The sequence below is a fragment of the Entamoeba histolytica genome, genomic scaffold, assembly GCF_000208925.1.
Source record: "Entamoeba histolytica HM-1:IMSS scf_1104750517265 genomic scaffold, whole genome shotgun sequence".
Lineage (NCBI taxonomy): Eukaryota > Evosea > Mastigamoebida > Endamoebidae > Entamoeba > Entamoeba histolytica.
The window spans coordinates 1-23621 of NW_001915017.1; the positions used below are offsets into that span (position 1 = coordinate 1).

Here is a 23621-nt window from a genome sequence, read left to right on the forward strand (position 1 = left end):
TGATATGATTGTGAACAATATTTAACCTTTCTCATATAAAATGCACGAATTCGATGAATAGCATATTGTTTATGAACAACAGTTGGAGTATGTTTATTAGTCCCACTAAGTACTACATCTTGTAATTCATTTGATGTAGGAACAGGCGTAATTTTTTTAAATGTATACAATGGCATGGTACTGAATTTACTCTATTATCTTTTTTTTTGTTTTAAGGGTAAATCTTTTTTCTTTTTCTTTTTTAAACCCTGTTTCTCTATTTTTATCTCGTTTCATATTTCCTTTTTTTTTTATTATTCTTTATAGTTTCTTCTTTTGACGTTTTCCTTTTAACTTGTCTAATCTAACCTTTCAGTACTGTCTTTATGGAATTAGTGTTACGTCACATGAATTGTTGTTATTTTCTAGCATTTTGACTCTTCGCTATTTTGTCAATTCTTTAATCTTATTAAATCTTTCTTTTTTTAAAACAAACATGAAGCCGTGCAACACATTTAGTCAAGTCATGATAAACATATTGTTTGATTGTTGATAAATCATTCACATTTCTCCCAGCATATAATGGAGATGATACTCCGCATTGTTTAAGTATTATCGTTGCATTTGGTGTTATTTCTTTATTAGTCTTATTTAATTCTCCTAACATGACTTGAATTGATTGAAGTTGTTTGTTTAATCCATGTATTTGGTTTTGAAGAAATGTAATTTTTTCATTTTCTATTGTTTGGTGTCGTGCAATCATTGCTTCAAATTGAGTAGCAACACTTTCATGCCGTTTAGCAATCTTAACTAAAATATTTCTGTCTCGAATAAGTTGGTTTATTGCTTTTGCCAGTGTGAGACATTTTTTGTCTATGACATCGTTAGTAGGATGGTTTTGTGTGTTACCATTTCTTTTTGTTGGAGTAGTTTTTGAAGTTCCATTGTTATAGTTCATAATGACAAATTTTTTAATTTATTTGCTTAGGTCTGTTGCTTTTAGTTGGGTGTCTTTTCACTTCATATTGAAATATGATTAAAGAGGTGAAAAAAATAAAAAAGAGAGGATATTATCTCATCTTGAAAATTAACAAATCTCGAAAGTTGAATGGTGATGAGAAGAACCTTCGTATTTAAAAAACAAAAGAGTGGTCTTCAAAATTCAGCAAATATAAGTGATTCACAAAACCTTCATCAACTCGGTATGGAGTTATCACGTGTTTATTGTCTCCAAGTAGCAGTTCATTCAGGAGAATTTCTCGAAGGTGAGACTGGAATTTATTGTGTATGTAAAATTAATGAAAAGAAATATAGGACAATGACAACTGTTGGGAATAAGCCATCCTTTAATGAAACATGGAGTATGACTATTCCTGAAGATACAGTTCGTTTAACAATTGAAGTGTGTAAACATAATAAATTAAATTCAAGACAAGTAATAGGAGTAGTGCAAGTATCATTAAAACGATTAGGAATAAATGTAGAAACAACAGAGAAGTATACAGTAGCATCATTTAATGGAAGTGAAATAGGGAAATTATTATTAACATTTAAACGTTTTTCAAGAGAGGATGAAAAAGAGTTAATAGGAGAGAAACCACAAAAAGCAAGATTCTCCTTAGTGTCTTCTTCTATGGAAGACCTTGAGTCACTTGTGAGTGATACATTATCAAAGAGTCCTCTTCATAGAAAAAAATTTATGCCACAACTTCCATCGGCAAAAGATAGAGAAACAGTTGAAGCATGTGGATTATTTTCAGCAGTGTTTACAGTTACAGTAGGGGATATTGCAGAAGACCTTCTTCATTTTATGAATAATGAACAAGCAACATTTAACGACATAGAACAAGTAGGATTAACAGGAGTTATTACAAATTGTTATCCACCAAATAATGGAGGTAAAATAGTTCCATTAAATATTTGGAATTTTTGTTTTGGAGATGGGTTAAGAGTAAGTAGAACAAACAAAAATATAAGCGTTGTACCATTTGTTATGACAGATGCCATGGCTAATACCAAATATGCATGTTTCTTAATTGCTTATTTTAAAATTGAAAAAGAAATGATTAAAAAAATCCAAGAAATTATTCCAAAAACACCTGATGAGTTATATGCACCATATGCTGTTGGAGTAACAAGTGATTTTCCATTACATACATTTATGAGGAAATGGTTAAAGTCATTATATGAAATAAATGTAGAAAATGATATGAAATTTACAGATTATTGTCACCAAGTAATTTTTATGACTGGAAAACCATCATTTGGAAATTTATATTCATATGATTTTGGACAATTAGGATTTAAGATTGAAATTCAACTCCCTTGTTTAAATGGATTACCACCAATACCTACTAGTATTCTTCCATTATTTGAAATGATTGGAATTGATGGAGTACTTGCTGTATGGCTGGCATTATTAGAAGGTGAAAAAGTAATAATTACAAGTACATCAAAAACTGCATTAGTATATTCAATAGAAAATTTAAAATCATTATTATTTCCATTTGAATGGTGTAATATTTGTATTGATTCATTACCTTATTCGTTAATTGATTATGTAAGTTCTCCAATGACATATTTAATGGGAGTGCCATCAGAATATAAAGAAGATGTAGAAAAAATTATTAAAAATGAAGAAGTAGTGTATGTTGATTTAGACAGTGGAGTAGTAAAGTCAAAAGGAATAATAAGAGAAGTTCCAAAATTGATAAATACAGTATATCATGAACTTAAAGATGTTTTTAATAAAAGAGAATATTCAAATGGCAATATTAATTCAGATATATTTGATGAAAAATATTATTTACATAAAAGTGAAGAATTTAATTGTGCAGTTAGAATTATATTATTTAAATTTATTAATGTTATGTTAAATGAATATAGAGATTATATTGGATATACTTGGATTGCAGATAAAGAGTCTGTAGTTTTTTCTTCAGAAGAATTTATTTATAATCAACCATCAGACAGAAGAGACTTCTTGAAAGCATTATTTGAATCTCAACACTTTTCATTCTTCCTTCAAAATTTCCCAAAAAGACATGACCATATATTTGAAGACTGGCAAATAAATAATATTTATTTGATTAATACTAATGAACTGATTCAAATGTATTCAAAAGAATATCATCCTATTACTTCAATTATTCAAACATCAACAGAAAAGAGTCTTGAAGTATCTCCAATTAATACATTAGTATTGGACTGTGGTAAACTTAAATCATTAAGAGTAAGAAATACTGTGGTTAATTCACAATTAGAACCAAAAATGTATCATAATCATTTAGAAGGATTTAAAAAACAAAGAGTAAGAGAAGTTTTTAATAATGATATAATACAATTTAGTGATATTCAAATTGGAATATTAGTAATGATGAATGAAGGAACAACAAAGAGTCTTGACACAGATTTGTTATTTAATTTTTTATCACAAGTTGAAGGAAGAAAAATATTTACACAACGACTAATGAGTAAATACACATCGTTTTGTATTAACAAAATGGAAGGTAGAATAAATAATATAGTTTATGCTGTAATTGGTGATATTCTTCGACAGGAAGCAACATATGCATATTCTCAAAAAGACTATATGACACCACAACATATTATTGAATTATCTCAAATATTATATAAAATAGAAGGGAATCAAAAAATTAAATTAATTAATAGTTTAATTGAATTAGATATTTGGAATCAAATGGATGTATGGAATAATATGTTTATGAGATTAATGTGTATTGGAAAGTCGTCTATTTATCAGGAACAATATGGATTAGATCTTCCATCAAGATGGAACTTGTTTGACTCAAACCAACAAACCCAATATAGAATTGCAGAAACTCAAGACTTTAAAAAAAATTTATCAACACTTTTAGATACAATGAAAATTGTTAGAGTAAATGATAAAACACTCAATCAATTTGTTGGTTATATATTAAGCCAAATGAGGTTTGATGAAATATTTAGAAAAGAAATTGATAAATTAGTGAAAGAAAAATGTCCTTCTCAAAATAGCCTTACAATTAATGATTCTAAAGAACAATTATTAGCTGATATGAGAAAATTGTATGACTCTGTGTATCTCACTGAAGATTAAGTATTTTTTTTGTTATTCAAAATAAAGAAATTTTAATTTAAAAAAAAAAACGATAAAAATATACTAAAAAGAAAAAAAGAAAGAAATTATTAACAATATCTGATTTTTTGTTGATTTAATTAATAAAAAAGAGTTATAAAAAACTATAAAAAGATTTTCATAAGAAAAAAGAAGCACAAAGAAATAACCAAAAGAAAGTTGAATTTTTTTTTAGAACAGAACTAAAAGAATAACCAATCTCAATAACTTGATTTTAACATAAAATGAATGTCCTTAAAATAAACATCCTTTTTCATATTGGACTATTGTATTTATTTATTTATTGTTCAAACGCAGATGAGGGGATTGTATGTTATTGGAAAGAGAATAATACTTTTGTTCATTACCCATTAGGAGAAGATGGATGGGGATCACCAAATATTTGTGGAAAATATCCAACATCCATAGATGTTGAATGGTATGGAACAGACACATTAGGAGGGAATTATACAATTAAAAAAGGTACAGCTAATGTTGTAGGGGACGACCATATAGAAATTGTACAAAAAGCACGATTGTCATGGGACAATACTGAAGAGTGTGATACATTTGTCAATTTTGAAGAAGGTCATGGACTTAATTCTATTGGATTAAATGAGTTAGGAAGACGATCACATTGGGTATTAGCAAATACACATTTACCTGATCCATTTGTTTTTACATTTGGAGTAAGAGAAATGGTTTGGTCGAATACTTTTTTAAACGTTACAAAGAATAGTGCAGTTTATATGTATACACAAGGTTATGAATTCTTTTATTTTACCAAAAACGAACCAGAAGCATTTGTTCTTTTTAAAGTAATCAATGATTCATGGTTAGAGATTACAGAAAATACTAGACCATTTATACGAACTACAAGAATTAATACAACAGATAAATCATGTATTTATCAATTTTCAACGTATCAATTACAAGAGCCAGATGTAGATAATTCAGATTTTAAAATGATTTCAATTTGTCAAAGACAAGAAGTTCATAGATATGTTCAATGTTTTTGGTCAAAAGGACAATTTACTGATTGTACATGTAAACCTGAAAAATCAGGTTCAGTTAAAACAAGTGATAATTTGAAATATCCTGATTGTCATTATCTTTCATATTTATTTGATCTTTCATTAAATATTGATAATACATACATTGAGTTTGATACAGTTAACACTACTACATGGTCAGATTTTCTTATTCCACAAAGAATGGATTCATTAGTATTTAATTTAACAGCAGAAGGAAGTGAATATATTACAATTAATAATGATTTTTCATTACCAACTTTTGGATTTACAGTTTATGGAGGATTAAAAGTAAATGGTGTATTAACAATTGAAACATGTGCAGAATATTTATTTAATAAATTAGAGTTTAAAGACATAATTATTGATTCATTAATAGATGACAATAGTATAGTATTTGCAGCAGAAGTTAGTTCAGAGTGTAGTAATAAATTAAGAGAAAAAAAGATATTACCAGCATGTGGTAATTCTATTAAAAGATGGATTAAAACAGAAAAAGAAGTAGGATATGAGAATTGTGATTGTGATGTTAAAGATGAGACTTCATTTGAACAATTTGATTGTCTTCCTGTATCATTAATGAAAGATAGTAAATTAGATTTAATAATGAAAAGAAGTCAATTTGATGGAGGAGAAAATGATAGATATTGGGAAAATATAATGTTCAGTGGAAATGGTAATAAAACACTTAAAGGAAAAAGTCATCATATTAAAAAATGTACATTTAGTAGTGGAAGATCATATATAATAGATACAAATTTATATTGTGAAGAAGCTATTATTGAAAAATCTGTTAATCTTGATGTTCAAGGAAATATTGATATTAAAAATTTGATTATAGAAGGAAATTATCATAATTTTAATCAACAACCAATTATTAATTTAAGTAATACATCTAAATTAACAGGTCTTAAATCAATAAACTTTCAAAGTATCACAGAATGTATTGAATTAATATTAACAAATAATAATTATGATCAAATTGATACTAAAGAAATTGAATGTACGTATGGAAATGATGCATCTAAATGTAATATAATTTTAACAGAAAAATTATTTAGAATATGTCCATCAACAAATGAAAAATATGAGATAGAATGTGTTGTATATGGAAATAATGATAAAAAATGGTTTGAATATCCACAATGTCCATGTTTAGAACAAAATTGTACAATTTTGGTTCCAACAGAAATAACACAAATGAAAAATGAAATAAAACAGACTAATTTCAATGGGAAAATAATAATAAAAGGAGATATTACATTTATTAATTTTGATGTATTTAATAATCTTATTGTTAATAATACAGAAAATAATAATATAATAAGTATTACTTTTCAAGGAAATAATACAGTAATTAATAATATTCAAGGAAATAATATTAAAGTAATTATTGAAGAAAGTGTTATTATTAATTCATGTACAATTACAAAATTATCAATAAAATCTTCAAATAGTATTAAATTAAATTATGAAGATGTTAGTATTGATACAATTTATGATACAGAATTAAGTAATATTATTCTTACTTCTAAAGTTAAAAAACTTTCTGTTAATTCAATTCAAACTGATGAATATTTATTAAATAAACCATTAATTGAATTAGAAAATTCAAAAGATGAATTAGAAGTAACATCTGGAACAAAGTGTAATTATTCTAAAGTCTTTATGATTACTAAGAAAAGAACAATTAAAGGAACAATAACACTTTCATGTGATAACCAAATAGCATTAATTCATGGAACGTCAATAATAAATAATAATGAAGAAAAAGAAGATGAAAAAAGAATATGTGAAAGAATAGGATTTAATAAACATTATTGTTATAATAATAACAATAATTATATTATTAATGAAGAAATTTTAGATACAGACTATTCATGTCCTTGTAATATGAATAATGGAGTGTTTTGTATTATTGGTATATTATCAACTAATGAAGTGTTTAAATTAGATAAAAATATAAATGAATTAATTATTAAAGAATCAATAACGATTGAAATGGAAGAATCAATAATTATTTTAACTATTTTAGAAAATGATGTAAATATTAATATTAATGGTAATAAAAATTTAATTCATGTAAATACAAGTACTTCTACTAGAATTTCTTTTTCAGGAACAGAAAATACTGTTAATATTTTAACAAATGGGTTGACATTAAAGCCAGTGGATAGTAATTCGTTAATAGTTACTAATAGTGAAATAAATTACTGTACCATTTTATATTTTAATGAAGCACATTCTTTTGGTTGTTTAAAATGTGGAGATTATATTCCAAATAATGGAGAATGTCCAAAACATAATATTATTACGAATTGTTTAAAATATATTAATAGTGGACATTGTGTAGAATGTAAAGAAGGATATTATTTGGTTATTGATGAAAAAAATCAAATGCAATGTAATAAATGTGGAGAAGGTTGTTTAAGATGTACTTCTGATAGTTGCATACAATGTGTAGAAGGAAAACAAATAGATGGAAATAAATGTACAAGTGTTAATGAAGATAATTGTGAGATATATAAAAATGAACATTGTTTAAAATGTCCAAAAGGAACATTTAGTCAAGACTTACAACATTGTAAAGAAGAGTGTGATAATTCATGTGAATTATGTTATTCAGATAATTTAATGTGTCCAATTTGTAATACAAAAGAATTATATTTTATGAGTAATAATGAATGTCAATTAAGTGATTCTGCATTAAGTGTAAGTCATAAGAATGAAATTATATGTAAGAGTGGATATCATTCTTCATCTAATAGATGCAAAACATGTTCAGATGGATGTTTAGAATGTGATACAGAAAAATGTATTAAATGTGATGAAAATTATTTATTATCATCAGGAAAATGTTTAGATAATACTGGATGTAATAAAATAGAAGATGGAAGATGTTTAAGTTGTAAAGAAGAAAGAAATTATTATAATATAGAAGAACATAAATGTATTGAAATAGATTCTGATTGTGAAATAATTGATTTAAAAGGTAATTGTATTGAATATAGAACAAATGAGAGATATACCAATAATATGAAAGAAAGTTTTATTCAAACAAATGAAGTAGAATGTGTAATGAAAAATGGAGTGTGTAGAGTTTGTCCTGATGGTTATTATTCAAATAGAATAACTTGTGATAAATGTGGAGAAAAATGTATTAGTTGTAAAGATAATACCAAATGTAGATTATGTGAAAAAGGATATAGTGTTGATGAAAATGGAAATTGTGTTAATACAACAATTCCATACTGTACTAATAAAATAGATAATTTCTGTATTAGTTGTGAAAATGGATATTATCCTAATGGAATTACATGTGAACCATGTATGAATGGATGTATTACATGTATTAGTAAAGATAAGTGTCAACGTTGTTCATCAGAATTTTTATTAAATAACGACAAATGTATTACAAAAGAAGAGGCAAAAAAAGATAAATGTATTTCAATAGGAACAAATGAATGTAGAGAATGTGAAGAATCTTATTATATACAAGAAGGACAATGTGAGTCATGTGAAAATATTGTTACACATTGTTTAAAATGTAATCCAATGAAAGGGATTTGTATAACATGTGAACATGAATATATAATAATTGATGGAAAGTGTATACATTATTCAGAAATGTCTCATTGTAAAGATGCATTAGATGGAAATTGTAATGAATGTGATAATTGGTATGCATTAGCATATGATCGAAAAGGATGTGTAAGATATACATCAGGATGGAGTGTAGCATTAATAATAATAGGAATAACTTTATTTATTGGATTAGTAATATTAATAATAATAATTATTATTATTAATTATAATAAATATGAAGAAAAAATCAAAATGAAGAGGATGAATGGAATTTTTGCATTAAGACATTGTACTGTTACAATGATGAATTATCCTACTATTCCAACTATTTTAACTAATACTACTTTAATTGAATTCCAAGAAACAATGGAATTAAATAAAGAATATACAAAAGGATTTTATATTGGAAATAAAGGAAAAAATCTAGTTGAAATATCATTTAAAATTAACAAAGACCAAAGGTTTAGAATAGAATTTTCACCAGAAAAATTAATTTTACAACCAAATAAATGTTGTTATATTAATTTGTTATTTATGCCATATTGTTCATTTAATATTCAAATTCCATTTCAAATTATTATTGTTGAAGATAATATTAAAAAAGGAATATTAGACTTTAAATTTAGTGCAAATACGATTGAAAGTTATAATACTGATCCTAATTTAATTCAATATGATAAGGTATTAAGAGAAAATTATAATATTATTGTAACAAAAGGTTATTATAATACTACACCAGTAATAATTAGAAATATTGGTATGTTTAATTATACTGGTGATGAACAAAAAGAATATGAACAACCTCTGACGATTTTAGAAACATTAAATTCAAATAATTATATCAGTAATTATATTGGTAAAGTAATGTTATCTAATAGTAATTTAATTATTACTGAATTTGCACCAATGGGAACGTTACAAGATATTATTGATAAAAAATTACAACTACCTCCTTTATTACGTTCTCGTATTATTCTTGACGCTGCAAAAGGAATAGCAGTTCTTCACTCAAAAAATTATTTACATTATAACATTAAACCTGCAAATGTTTTATTAATTACAGATGATTTAAATGAATGCTCTGTTGCTAAAATAACTGATTTTGGTTATCAATCAAATTATAAAAAATTTAATAATCATAAAATCGAAGTTGTTGATCGTCCTACTTATATTGCACCTGAAATTATGTCTGGTCAAAAATTTACTTCAAAGGCTGACATTTATTCTTTTGCTTTAACAATGTATGCTATTGATACTCTTACTAACCCTTATCCAATTAATGAATTTCCTTATCCTTGGTCTATCTCTAAATTTGTTTGTATTGGTAGAAGACTACCTCAACATCCAGAAATGGGAAAAGCTTTATATGATATTATTACTAATTCATGGGAACAATGTCCAGCAGATAGATTTTCAATAGATGAAGTTGTTCATGACTTAAAAAAATTACAAAATTAATTTTAATTCTTCTTATTAATAACATTTCTTTTATAAAACAACAAAAAAATAATAATAACAAATTGTTCATTGAAAACAAAATTCAATTGCAAACAAAAGGATAAACTGCTTTATATGATGCTTTACTATCTAATATTCCTGTGTGTGTATATTTTCCTAAATTCTCAAATGTCTCTGCTCCAATATTTTGACAAAATTCTAATGAATTCAAATTAACCGTACCATCTCCATCACTATATAAAAGTTTACTGTCACTATCATAACTTTCATTTTCCATTTCTACTCCATCAATGCTTTCATGTCCTGATGATATTAAACAATGCATTTTAATAGGGAATGGTAATTTATAATTATATTTTTCATATAAATCTTTCATTCCATGTTGAACTCCATGAAGATAATTTTCTTGGAAGAGAGGATCATCTAATGTTTTAATTAATTCTTCTAACTCATCTGCATTATATGTTTTTCCTGTTGATTTAATTTTCATTAATGTTTGTTCTCCAAATATTTTTGTTCCTCCTATTGGGAATAATAATGCAACTGTTTCTGTTCTTCTTGCAAATGGTCTAATTTTTGATGCTCTAACAGGAAGTCCAAGATTATTTCCTGGAAATGCTGCTGCAATAGATTTAACTGATCCAAGGAATGGTGTTGACATTGCAACCCAATTATCAATGTATTTATCTGCAAATTCTTTTCCTACATAGTCTAAAAATTTATAAAACATTAATCCTCCCATTGAATGTGAAATAACAACTACTTTTCCATATTTATTATATGTGTTAATTATTAATTCCTTAGTGTCTTCAAACCAATTTCTTTTATGTTTATATTCTCCATATCTATAGTATCTCCAATCATATGATGCTCCTACCATATTATCTCCATCTACATATCCTAATTTCTTAAATTTCTTAATTAAATCATGAAAACATTTTGCAAATATGGATAATGGAAAATTAGGATCAATTTCATCACATGCATATGTACTTCCAAATTTAGGAGAAAGGATATTGACTCCTTCAATATCAATTTGTTCTTTAGTTTCTGAGTTCCACGTTGGAGTAAGATATCCTAAAATACAATCATTATTAAAAGGATTTAAATCTTTTAAAGCAATCCATAATCTTTGATAATCAAGATGAGTATCACAATCACTTGGTAAAGGGGTTTGGGAAATATCAGCAATATCCACTTCAGCTTCTAATATTGAAGCTAGAATACCTGGAATAAATACAATTGGTTTTTTGGCTGGACATTCTTCTGCATAACTGTTTGAGATAAGACACAAAACAATAATGATCAATGACACAGCCATGGTTTAGGTTCAACTGTTAATAAGATATTCTTCCTTATTTATAACTTCCAATATTTTTTTTTCTTTCTTCACTGAATTTTCTTTATGATTTGTTATTACCTATTTTTATTCTTTTTCGATTTTCTTTAAGCCAAGAATGTCATAAACTTCCCATGTTATCTTTCCTTTATTTCATTTTTTTCAATTTTCGACTTTATTAAATAGGACATTCGGACTATTCCTTCTTTATTTTATCTTTTTTCTTAGTATTTATTCTGCTTTGGCAGCATTTTGCTGTCAAAATTCATCAATTAAACCATCGATTTTTCGGTAGTTTGGATTTAAATCTTTTTAAATCCATTCAAAATAACAAAAGTGTCATTTTCTTGTGTTTCAAAGAATATTCTTTTTGTTGTTGTTTTTTTTTCAAGAGACAAATCTATTTATGTGTTGTATAACAGTATTAAAATTACATTCATATTTATTTGTATGAAACTGAACAAAAATAATAAATAATAAACAATAAATTTATACAAAAAAACTTACCAGTCACAGTTGAACATAAAAACAAGATGTAAAGAAGTAAACATTCTTTAACTTGGATAAAGAACGATAAGTTGAGTTTTATAAATAATGACAGTAAGTTAATGAAAAGAAAAACAAAGAATAAGTCATAAAAAGAATGTTGTTGTCTGAGGAAATGGTTTTATCAAATTATTTCTCAAATTCCAATCTATGGTAAACATAATAACAAAAGAGTAAATTATATTCGACATAAAAATGTATCAGGGACATTCATTATGAATTAAAAGCTGAATGAACATTTTAATTATAGAGCTTTATCAAAAGAAAACTGAATTTAAAGCATATGTATATAAATAAAGACAATACTAATAACTGTTTTTAGATATAATTCCTAATTTATCTTTTTTTATAAATTATTAGTTTTTGCTTGACTAATCTTTCAATTGATAAATTTATGTTTAGTTGATTTATTGATACTTTTTAATTTAGAGCTTTGTTTTTTATTGAATATTGATATTATTTATAAATGGGTTTATTGTTTGTAATAGTTAATAAAATTAATAATTCTTTATGTAAAACATACCAGATAAACGAATCATATTATGAGATAATAATAACAATTATTTAAACCAAAATTATTTTCATCCTTTTATAATACCTAATAACATTTATTTAATTAGAAGTATATTTTATAATATTATTTCATCTAGTTTATATTTAGTTATTCTATTATTCAGCATTTTTATTTAATACTCTTAATATTATTACATCAACAAATTCGTTCATTTTCATTTTATTATGAACTACAAATGTTTTCATATTAACTTATTCTGTTAGTGAACTATGATTATTATTTCTGTAATAATTTTTCTAAGTATCTTTCTTGTTGCTTTGTTTTATTTGTTTCTCTTCATTTTTAGTATAACTGTAATGAGTTTTTATATTGGTATATTTAATATTAGATGATTGAATATCAAAATTTATATTGTATAACGTCATATTTATTCACTGTCTTGGTAGATTATTTATTGTTTCTCATTTGGTACAATGTATTATCCTATCATTTCTCCATAGCTTGTTGCTTATATTATTTTGTTATGATAAATATTTCTTGTGATAATTTAGTTCAACATATTTCTGTTGTATAGAACATTCAAAGTTAGTTGTCATATTTCTCAACCAAAATAAAATAAGCATCACAAAACAAAGCAAGAACAGAAATAAATCCAAGAAATAAAAATTTGAATACACTTTTCTTCATGATAAGTATTTGAATATCCAATATTAATAGGTACTAGAATATACTAATTTCTTATGGATTTAGTGAATATTATGAACGTGTCAGATTTATTTAAATTGTTTAGTTTAATCTTTCAAATATCAAAACAAAGTGAAATGGAAGAATTGATGAATAATAAAACTATTAAAGAAGTAATAAAAACACTTCCAAGCATACAACAATCAATTGAAGAAACGACAAAACAATACCAATATTATTTAGGCAGTAATAAAAATGAAGTGTTTGAAAAACAAGAGAATGAGACATTTGAAGAAGCTATTAAAAGAGGAGAAGGAATATTTGATAGGATGAATGAAGTAGTTAGAAGAAGAAGATTAGTGATAGAAAAAGGGAAAACAACGATGAGTAAAATAGAAGATATTAAGAATAAAATGGAAGTAATAATGAAAGACTGCAGTGATGATGAAGAGACACTAGGAAAAGCAAAGAATAAAATAATAGATAAAATCATTAAAATAGAAGAAATGAAAATGGAAGACAAAGTCACAAAATTAGAATATGAAATTCAGAGAATTAATGAAGAAATTAATTATATTAAAAAGGAATTTAAAGATAAAAAAGAAGAATGGGGAAAACAATATAGTGATTATCCTGAAAGAAAGAAGAGATTAGAAAATATGAAAGGAATGATAAAAATGGAAGAAATGAAAGAATTAGAAGAATGGACAGAAAAAAGATTTGGAAATATACTAATTGATTCAGATAAAGATGATTGGAATAAAAATACATCAGTATTTGATAGAAGAATAATGAATAAAGAACATATAATAATTATTATTGAAGATGAAAACGGAAATAAGTTTGGAGGATATATTAATTCTAAAATTGATAAAGTTATTTGTTTTATTAATGACCCAAAATCATTTTTATTTTCATTAGAATCAAATGGAAGAATAGATGGTGTATTTCAAGGGATGAAAAAATTTGATATTAAAGAACCTCAATACACTTTTTATCTATGCAATCAATCACATGACTATTTATTTGGATTTGGAAATGGTGAAGATATTGGTGTTGGTAAAGAAAATTATAAAACATTATCGTATTGTGATCAACGTTCATATGAATATGAAGGAATATCAAATGCACTCTGTGGGAAACAACATCCAGAACATTTCACACCAAAAAGAATTATTGCTGTGGAAATGAAATGAAGTTTATTTTAATACTTTTTCTTTCAAAAAGAAAATAAGATCATTATTTGAAGTAATTTCATTAACTTAAATATATTCTTATCATTTTTTAGCACTGTTATTTTCCTATTTCAATACTTTGAATAAGAAAAAGTCATCTAAAATAAAACTAACTGTTTAGTAAATGTAACTACTCTAAAACAAAGATAAGCATTCTCATTTTTGTTATATTAGATAATAAAAATCACTAATATTGTAATGATACTATACTCATTCATTTATATTCATAAATAAAGTAATACATTAAATTTACACAATAATATTATTCGAATTAATATTAAATTATACTATATATTTATAATTAAGATAATATATAATTGAAATAATTCATTAAAAAATTACATGAAAATTGATAAATATAGAATATTTTGATAAATATAATTTGTTAAAAAAACAAATTTTTAAACAATATAAAAATGATTAATTATTTATGAATAAACAATTTTGAATATTTGTAAATGTTCTAATAAAATAAATCAAAATATTCCGATCATTATTTACAATAATTTCTAAAGAATAATATAAATAGTTTGATTGTTAATATCAATGTATAATGAAATAATCGTACAATAAATAGTTGCATATTAGTTTGTAATGGTATTTGTATTTATTGAAGATGATGGATAACTATAAAATAATGACAATTATTTATTATGTTCAATTAATTCTTTGAATTCTTTTTATTTCTTACAGTTATGTATCATTTTATTTGTTCATTTTTATCAATGTATATACATATAAACAAATCATTTTATTTTGTTTATATTATTGAATAAACCGTTTTATTTTTGATTTAACTTGTAGTTAGTTGTTTTTAGATTATTTTTTTAAATTATTATTTGTTCACGTGCTAATTAAAGTATTATTCCTAATGAGATTCATAAAATACACGTATCTAAGCAATTTTAGTTACTTTGATAATCTTGAACGATAAAATTATTTTATTAAATTTTGCTTATAAAAGATTTTAGTACAATATTTACTGATTTGAAGTATATCATTTATTATATTCTATTTTCTTTACAATATTAAACAAAACCTTAGTTTTATACAATACTCAAAATGTTATTGCATTTTTTCTCCATAACTACTGTAAATATTCAAAAAGATTATATATAAATAAGAAAATGCCTTATTGAATTTTAGTAATTACTTTACCTAAAAGTCGATTAAAATTGTAAAATTTAAGAAAAAAACATAAAAATATTCATTTTATATATTATTTCATTGTTTGTTCTTTTTCAAAACGCAAAAACTGTTGTTGATATTTGTATAATTCATTATATGGATAAATCAAAGATAACTTGAAGAAATAATCCATTTGATTAACAAATTATTTATAATAAAATATAATTTAATATCTTTATTCAATTATTTGATAATGTTGATAGTAACCAAAAACTCTATCCAATAATTCTTAGCAATTTTTTGTTTTATATTCATTGTTTGGTTATAACAATTTATTATTTGTATAAATTCTTTTGTAATTCTATTATATTTAAAACTTTTAAACAGATTTTATGTGATTATTAAACTTGTTAAAACTAAGAATAAGCATATCCTTTTCATGAAAATTATAACTAAAATGCTAATATTTGTATTTTCGATATTTCTTATGAAAGAAATAAAATTTTATTGTTCAAATGTTTATTTACTAACTCTTTCAATAATTAGACGAATAAATATTTGCGAAATGTCAACTATAATGTAAGATTTTATAGTTATTATAAACTACCAATACATCAAATGAAATAGTTAATTTACATTAAAAGTACATTAAATCTTTTTGATAAAATTGAATTTTAAAAAAAAAACAACTAATTGAATAGAAAATAAATAATTTTTAACTTTATAATTATTTCAAAGAAGAAATATTCCGTTTAATTTTATGTATATTTAATACCTTCACAATTAAAATGATCGTGTTAAGTATAAATATACAATAAACTTGAACAAGTCATATCAACAAAGTGAAAATTCCAAAAATAAGAATTCCATTTTATGAAAGAAATAATTTATCAGAACAAATGAAATAAGTTTATCTAATAAATAACGTTTACTTACTACCATTTTAAATTCATTAAATAAACACAAAATTATGAATAAAAAGAATTGAAGATTATTTAAAGAATAAAAATAATCAAATAACTCTGTGAATAAAAACCAGAGTTTTTATAACTAAGTACTAGATGACTAGAAAAGAACAAGATCTGGATTTTGGGATACAATCTTATGTCTAATAATCGGTGAACATTTAGTTCCTCGTACAATTAAGGATTTTTCTTGTTTATTATAATAACAACCATTTCTCATATCAAAACAAAACATTTGATCACAATTAGCAACTGTAATATTTAACGAGTTAAATTGACCAGTATAATACATATAATTTAATAATGACTGATCATATCCCCATATATCAACTCTTTGGTAATTAAATTGAGAAGTATAAATTTGAAGTAACCGAAGAACCTTTTCAGTTCCACCAAAAATTGTTCCAGAATTAACAATCTTAGTTTTATTTGCTGCATATAATTCTGCAACTTCTTTATTAATACTTTGTGTCATCCATTTTTTTGTTAGCTCATTTGCCAGAGAAGTGCATGATATATCACCTTTATTATTTCTAGAACATTCATTGCTTAAATATAATTGACTATCTGAAAAGGTAGCAAATCCATCTTCAAAGAAAAAGACATCTCTAAGGTCTGCAATAAACACTCTGTCATATTTTTCTTTATTTTCTTCAAGATATTTTTGTATTACAACATATCTAAGAACTGCCCCATTGTATAATGAATCAACTTTTACTGTAATAACTTCTACTCCTTTTGATTTCATTAAAGAAGCAAAATTAACTTCTGGAGGTTCTCCACATAACAATAAAATTTTTTTAGCATTTGGAATTCCATTTTGATTTAGTGAAAGTGTTTGTAATGTCATTTGACGTTGGTTAAGCCAACTTCCTTTGTTAGAAAAATATACTCCATAAATCAATAAATCTCTTTGATTGTTGGGTTTATATTTAAATGGAACTGCACATTCTTCAGAATAATTAAAGTTATATAGTTTAAATAATTTATCTTCGTATTTTGATTTAACTCTTTGATTTGTTATGATAGGAGCTGTATTCAATTTAATAAGAGCTGGTTGTTTATTACCAACCACATAAATAACAATCAACATAATAAGAATATAGAAACATATTGATATAAAAATACATAAATTTGTTAATGTTCTTGTCATAAATTTACTTTTTAATGAAATAAGTTTATTAAACTCTTTTTTATGATGAAGAATTAAACTTTTTTAAAAATGCGTTTATTATTGAAAATTCTTCCTATTAAAAATTTAACATGTAATTTTACAGCAAATTCTTTTCGTAGATAAATAACATAACGCAAAAGGGGTTGTAGTACTGATTTTGTTAAAATGAAATAATATTGAATATCCAAAACAATAAAACAAAAAGTTCACTCTATCAAATAATATATTCTGATAAGTCTTTAACAGTAGAAACATTAATGTAAGTTATGTTATTTTCTGTATATTTTTATGAATGTTTTGTTTTATCTAAAATACTTTATCATATCATATTCAATATCACAACTCATTGTTACAATCAAAAAGTATGCTTATCAAAAAAAAAAAACAAATAAACAAATACATGAATATGGAATGATAAATTATTGAAGGGGGTGTGATTTTCTATCAGTTAATAATAATTTTAAACAAAATATAGTTAGTAAATATTTATTCCTAATATAAGATTAACGAAAATTATTTTTTCTTTAAGTCTCTAACAAAAGAATTTCTTAGTCAAATGATGTTATTAGACTGATTCGTATATAAAAGGTATTGAAAAATTTGTTTGGATAATATTTTTATGTTGTTAATTATTTTTAATAAAAAAGGAATATTCCAGAATGAAGAAATATTTATTTGCGAACCAAATGTTCTTATTTTGGTTAGATTTTTCATGCTTTTTTTCCTAAATAATTATTTACATAAATACATATTATTAATGATTTTTTATTTAAAAAACTATTTTAATTTTTCTAAATGTAATTTCCTTTATGTATTAGAATTTCACATTTTTACATTGTCATAAAAAAACAGACAAACAAACATAAAAAAATGTAAGAATGAGGGTATTAATAAAAACAAAAATATTTAAAAAAGCCTGACAAATAAATATCAGAAAATAATTATTACTTATTAAATATACAAAATTTTTAGTTATTTTGTTTTATTTTAGAAGCTATAAAATGTTTATTATCTTATTCATAATTGAAAAATTGACATATATTAATTATGCTTTGTTTCACATGGTTTTACTTTTTGTATTTAAATACTGTTTTAAAGTATTACAAATATTCACTGTTTCTTCTGAAAAATTATCCTAAAAAATTATTTATATTACTTTTTATAAAAAATTTAAGTAAATAAAGTGTAATATAGAGTAAATAAGTATGTAATATTTAAATAATCATGATTATTTATAAATATAAATTTATTCATTTTTATTGTATTTTAGAGGATTTCTTTATTAAGATATATTCTTAGAGAAAAATATATTCATTATTTGTATTATACGAGGGTTTTTTACTAAGATAGATCTTAAAAAAATATTTCTATATTTATATATCTTAAATAAATTTATTATAAACTTATATTTAATTTATCTAAGATTAATAATTTTCTTATTTTATTAATTTTTAATGTAATTTATAATTAAAAAAAGCAGTTATTCTCTAATATTTTATTAAATTAGTTTTTAGTACTTTAGAACAAATTTTTACTCTAATATTCAATAAAAATAAATAAAATATATTTTAGAGATTGAAACAGGGCATCTCGACTCTAAAGAGTTTATTTTCAACCCTGAGAAGAACTATTTAAACGAGCAAAATCATTAAAGATACAAACAGAAAAGAAGAATGGCAACAGGAAAGAATAAGAAGTATAAGGCAGGAAACGTTAAGAAGGGAAGCAAGAGAAAGATTGCTGAGCCATTCTCCAAGAAGGAATGGTATAATGTTAAAGTACCAAAGAACTTCAAGAGAAGAACTGTTGGACAAATTGTTGTAAATAAAACAGCTGGTACTAGAATTGCTTCAGAACAACTTAAAGGAAGAGTTGTTGAAGTAAATCTTGCTGATCTCATGGAAAATGAAAAATTTGGAGCATACAACTACAAATTTAAATGTGAAGATGTTAATGGAAAAGATTGTCTTATGATTTTCCATGGACTTAAACTCACAACTGATAAATTAAGATCAATTGTTAAGAAGTGGTGTACTCTTATTGAAACATCAGTTGATGTTAAAACTACTGATGGACATTTAATTAGAATCTTCTGCATTGGATTCACCAGCAGAAAATCCAACCAAATCAAGAAAACTTCATATGCTAAAAGTGCTCAAATTAAGAAGATTAGAAAGATTATGAACAATCTTATCACTAAAGAAGCTGCTTCACGTGAACTTACACAATTTGTTGATTATCTTAGAGAAAACAAACTTCCAAAAGAAATTGTTGCTAAATGTAGCAAAGTCTTCTCAATGGACAATGTCTACATTCGTAAAGTTAAGATTCTTAAGGCTGGTAAAATTGATTCACTTAAACTTCTTGACCAACATCAAGACACTAGTGCACCAGTTGAAGCTGCCCCAGTTGCTGAAGAAAAAGGAGAAGTAGTTGAAGCATAATTGAATTGTAGGTATTAAATTACACATTTAATTTTAGAAAAGAAAATAACATATTTTTGAGTATTAAAAAATGGTATAAAAAACATAAAAAGAATTTAGTTAAAGATAAAATTAATTATTTGGTTTATTTAAAGGATCAAAGAATGGATGTTTTAAAGCATCAGCAGCAGAAATTCTTTTTTCAGGAGTGTAGATAAACATTTTTTGTAAAAGATCAACTGCACGTTCATCTGTATGAAAAATTGTATGAAGATCTTTTGCTTTCCATTTAGGGAAAGTAGAAAGGTAAAAAGGGAGTTTAGTGACACCATTCCAAATGTCTTCAGTTGGAGTTCCTAATTGAGAGAAGATTTTAAATAATTGATCAATTTTACATCTCCCTTTAAACAATTCTTCTTTATTAATTAATTCTCCAAAGATAGCTGCAGTAGACCATATATCTATTGCACCTCCATATTGAGTTGCCCCAAGAAGAATCTCTGGTGCACGGTACCATAATGTAACAACTTCAGAAGTATACTTACGATCATTTATTGTTGTAAGTCTTGCAAGACCAAAATCACCTAATTTAATTGTTCCATTTTTATTAATTAAGATATTTTGTGGTTTCATATCTCTGTGAAGTATTTGATGATAATGGCAAAAAGCAAGTCCTTGAAGTATTTGATATACAATTGATCTTGTTTCATTAATTGGAATTTTTGAAGACCTCGACATAAACTGATATAAATCTTCATCACAAAATTCAAATACTAAATACAAGAATTTATCTTCTAAGTAAATGTCATATAAACTATATTTTATCAGTACTTTCTTTTTATCTTTTTTTATCTTCTTTTATTTATTTTTATTTCATTTTATATTAAACAAACTCTACTACATTAGGATGTTTCAGTTCAAGTAATACAGCTATTTCTCTTACTGATGTAACTGGAATACCATCATCCTCTCGTTCTTGTTTTATTTTTTTAAGTGCAACATATCTATTACAGACTGTGTCCCATGCTTTACAAACAACACCATATGTTCCTTCTCCTAATTGTTGTTTTTTCTCATATCTTGTCATTGTATTTTATACTTCTTTTTTAATACTTTTCTTGTTCGTTTGTTCTTTATACCCTTTTATTTGGCATTTATAATATTTTTAATTCCACATCATCTACTTTTATATTTTATTTAGCTTTTTTTGGTAAATTCTTATTTCTTGTTGCCTCTTCTTTTTATCTTTCTCTTTAATTTATTTTGATTTTTATTATGGTTTATTATTAATTACTTTTACTATATCTTCATTCTTATTGGAATTTGAGTTTTTATTTTTACTCCTTTTAAGTCTCGCTTATAATAAAAATAAAGATTTTTTTATAAAATAATTTGTCTTTTGGAAGCTTGAAGAAGAGATGCTTGACAAGGGTTATTACAAGAGAGATTATAAAACTGTAAATGCAAACCTGATTAGACATTTTTCTAAGCTTTAATGGACTTTGAATCAAAAATAGTTCAATTGAAAGATATTCCAAAATTACAAGAAATCACGAAGATTACTTTCTATTCAACTTATAATGATAATTTACTCAGTCCAGAGGCAAGAGATGCGATTTATAAGTATTTATACAATACTGAACAATTGAAACAACAAATTAATTCAAATTATCAATTTGTTTTTCATTATGTCAATTTACAATTATTTGGTTATACAGGAATTGAATATAATTCTTCAGAAGATTATTGTTATTTGCATGACTTTTATTTATTACCTTCATTCAGAGGTCAAGGACTTGGTCATAAATTAATGGATAAAGTAAAAGATATGGCAATAGAACATCATTATAAAAAAATTCATTTAAATTGTCACCAACAAAATACTGCACGTCAATTTTATGAAAAACAAGGATTTCATTTTGTTAAGAATTTAAATACGATTTTTAATGGGTTTGACCTACTTGATATGGAAATGGAATTTAATTTTTAATTTAAAATTAAGTGAATTTAATTAATATTTAATACCCATAATTATTAATTTTATTATATATAACTTTATTTAAAAAAAAAAAAAATAATATATTGCGAAATGAAGAATATCCTCTGTCTTAGGCGTCTCTGGTCGTATAGTGATTCGAACCCTCTATACACATGTCCAGGCATTCAGTGCTGTTAAAAAAGTATCTGATCGCAATTTTTGATAAATTCTTAAATGAATAGAAAGTGAAGTTATTTTAAAACTATAAAGAAATTATTATTTATAAAAGAAATAACCACAAAATAAAACCATAGAAAAGAACAAGATTTTTTCAGATGAAAAAGTCACAAGTCGAAAGGACAAGAAGAGTTGAAAAAGAGTATTCTTTAGAAGAAACTTCTTTATTTGACTTTTTAAACGGACTTCATGCAATTCAAAAAGTTTGAAAAAAGTTCATTTTAAAAAAACAAAGAAAAAGAAATATAATGTTAATTGGTAGATTCATGTTATTGAATTTGAAGCAAATGAATTAATTCATGACATTATTCAGAATAAAGAAACTATTAAAGTTGATTGTAAATTAAATGATTTAATTGAATTAATACAATTATTTCCTAATTGTGAAATAATTTCACAAACAACATTATTAAGTCCATTTATTATTCAGATATATAACCAAAAAGTTCATTTCATTCTTGAGTCTCAAGAGTATCAATGTTTAGGTATTATAGGTCAATTAGACAAAATAACAAATCGTTATTGTTTGTTCTTTCTATTCTTTATTTATTTAATATATTCATATTTTAGATATTCAAATACCTTTTTCACAATTGGATAAATACAAAGAAAAATTCCTTCATTTTCCTTCAATATCATATCTTATTTGGTCTCCTCAAACAGACAATTTAAAAGAATATTTAACTTCTCATCAAATGTCAATAAAGATCCAACCACATTATTTTATTCAACAACACTATAAAAATTCTCCTTTCGATTTATCAAGTGATAATGTGTATGATTGTATCGGTGGTATTTGTGCTGGTGTCCATTCTATATTAGACCCTTATGATACTGTCTCTTTTAATGTTACTCGTTTAATTAATGGTAAACAACGTAATGTTTATCATTCAATTATTCAAGGTACTCTTCAATTTTCTATCACTAAAAATACTTTCTTATCATATAATTCTTGTCCTAAAGTTATTGTTCTTTATTGTTACAACTCAGCTCCACTTCTTAACAAAGAAGTACATCATGGATTTAATCAAACAAATAACAGTATGATTATTACTCTGCTTTTTAACGAGAATAAAGTCAAGACTTTTGTTGAATTTCCTTATTGTGACCATTTCTCACTACATTGAAACTATACTTAAATAAAAAACTTAATTATTTTATTCTATTCTTCCTTTGCTGTTTAAAAACTAAAAACTTAAAAATTAAATTAAACTCTTTATTTTAGTTA

General features: G+C 24.4%; 9 protein-coding genes across 9 annotated transcripts; 5 read left to right on the plus strand and 4 right to left on the minus strand.

The window, feature by feature from the left end:
• Positions 1–448: 448 nt before the first annotated feature.
• EHI_065220 (uncharacterized protein) lies at positions 449–937 on the minus strand (the record flags this gene model as incomplete). Its single annotated transcript, XM_647314.1, has 1 exon — positions 449–937. The coding sequence occupies one exon, from the start codon at positions 935–937 to the stop codon at positions 449–451; it is 489 nt and encodes a 162-aa protein (XP_652406.1).
• A 156-nt stretch (positions 938–1093) lies between these two features.
• Positions 1094–4078, plus strand: EHI_065230 (uncharacterized protein; the record flags this gene model as incomplete). The annotated part of the gene is made up of 1 exon (XM_001913881.1): positions 1094–4078. The coding sequence occupies one exon, from the start codon at positions 1094–1096 to the stop codon at positions 4076–4078; it is 2985 nt and encodes a 994-aa protein (XP_001913916.1).
• Positions 4079–4341: 263 nt separating this feature from the next.
• On the plus strand, positions 4342–10170 carry EHI_065240 (uncharacterized protein; the record flags this gene model as incomplete). Its single annotated transcript, XM_647311.2, has 2 exons — positions 4342–4858; positions 4937–10170. 2 exons carry the CDS (start codon positions 4342–4344, stop codon positions 10168–10170), a joined length of 5751 nt encoding a protein of 1916 aa, XP_652403.2.
• An 82-nt stretch (positions 10171–10252) lies between these two features.
• On the minus strand, positions 10253–11491 carry EHI_065250 (Lecithin:cholesterol acyltransferase, putative; the record flags this gene model as incomplete). Its single annotated transcript, XM_647310.1, has 1 exon — positions 10253–11491. The coding sequence occupies one exon, from the start codon at positions 11489–11491 to the stop codon at positions 10253–10255; it is 1239 nt and encodes a 412-aa protein (XP_652402.1).
• A 5190-nt stretch (positions 11492–16681) lies between these two features.
• EHI_065260 (uncharacterized protein) lies at positions 16682–17734 on the minus strand (the record flags this gene model as incomplete). The annotated part of the gene is made up of 1 exon (XM_647308.1): positions 16682–17734. The coding sequence occupies one exon, from the start codon at positions 17732–17734 to the stop codon at positions 16682–16684; it is 1053 nt and encodes a 350-aa protein (XP_652400.1).
• A 1694-nt stretch (positions 17735–19428) lies between these two features.
• EHI_065270 (40S ribosomal protein S3a, putative) lies at positions 19429–20213 on the plus strand (the record flags this gene model as incomplete). The annotated part of the gene is made up of 1 exon (XM_647307.2): positions 19429–20213. The coding sequence occupies one exon, from the start codon at positions 19429–19431 to the stop codon at positions 20197–20199; it is 771 nt and encodes a 256-aa protein (XP_652399.1). The 3' UTR covers positions 20200–20213.
• A 97-nt stretch (positions 20214–20310) lies between these two features.
• EHI_065280 (cell division protein kinase 2, putative) lies at positions 20311–21265 on the minus strand (the record flags this gene model as incomplete). The annotated part of the gene is made up of 2 exons (XM_647306.1): positions 20311–20992; positions 21072–21265. 2 exons carry the CDS (start codon positions 21263–21265, stop codon positions 20311–20313), a joined length of 876 nt encoding a protein of 291 aa, XP_652398.1.
• Positions 21266–21673: 408 nt separating this feature from the next.
• EHI_065290 (acetyltransferase, GNAT family) lies at positions 21674–22168 on the plus strand (the record flags this gene model as incomplete). The annotated part of the gene is made up of 1 exon (XM_647305.1): positions 21674–22168. One exon carries the CDS (start codon positions 21674–21676, stop codon positions 22166–22168), a length of 495 nt encoding a protein of 164 aa, XP_652397.1.
• A 323-nt stretch (positions 22169–22491) lies between these two features.
• Positions 22492–23520, plus strand: EHI_065300 (uncharacterized protein; the record flags this gene model as incomplete). Its single annotated transcript, XM_647304.1, has 3 exons — positions 22492–22596; positions 22656–22917; positions 22964–23520. 3 exons carry the CDS (start codon positions 22492–22494, stop codon positions 23518–23520), a joined length of 924 nt encoding a protein of 307 aa, XP_652396.1.
• Positions 23521–23621: the final 101 nt, after the last annotated feature.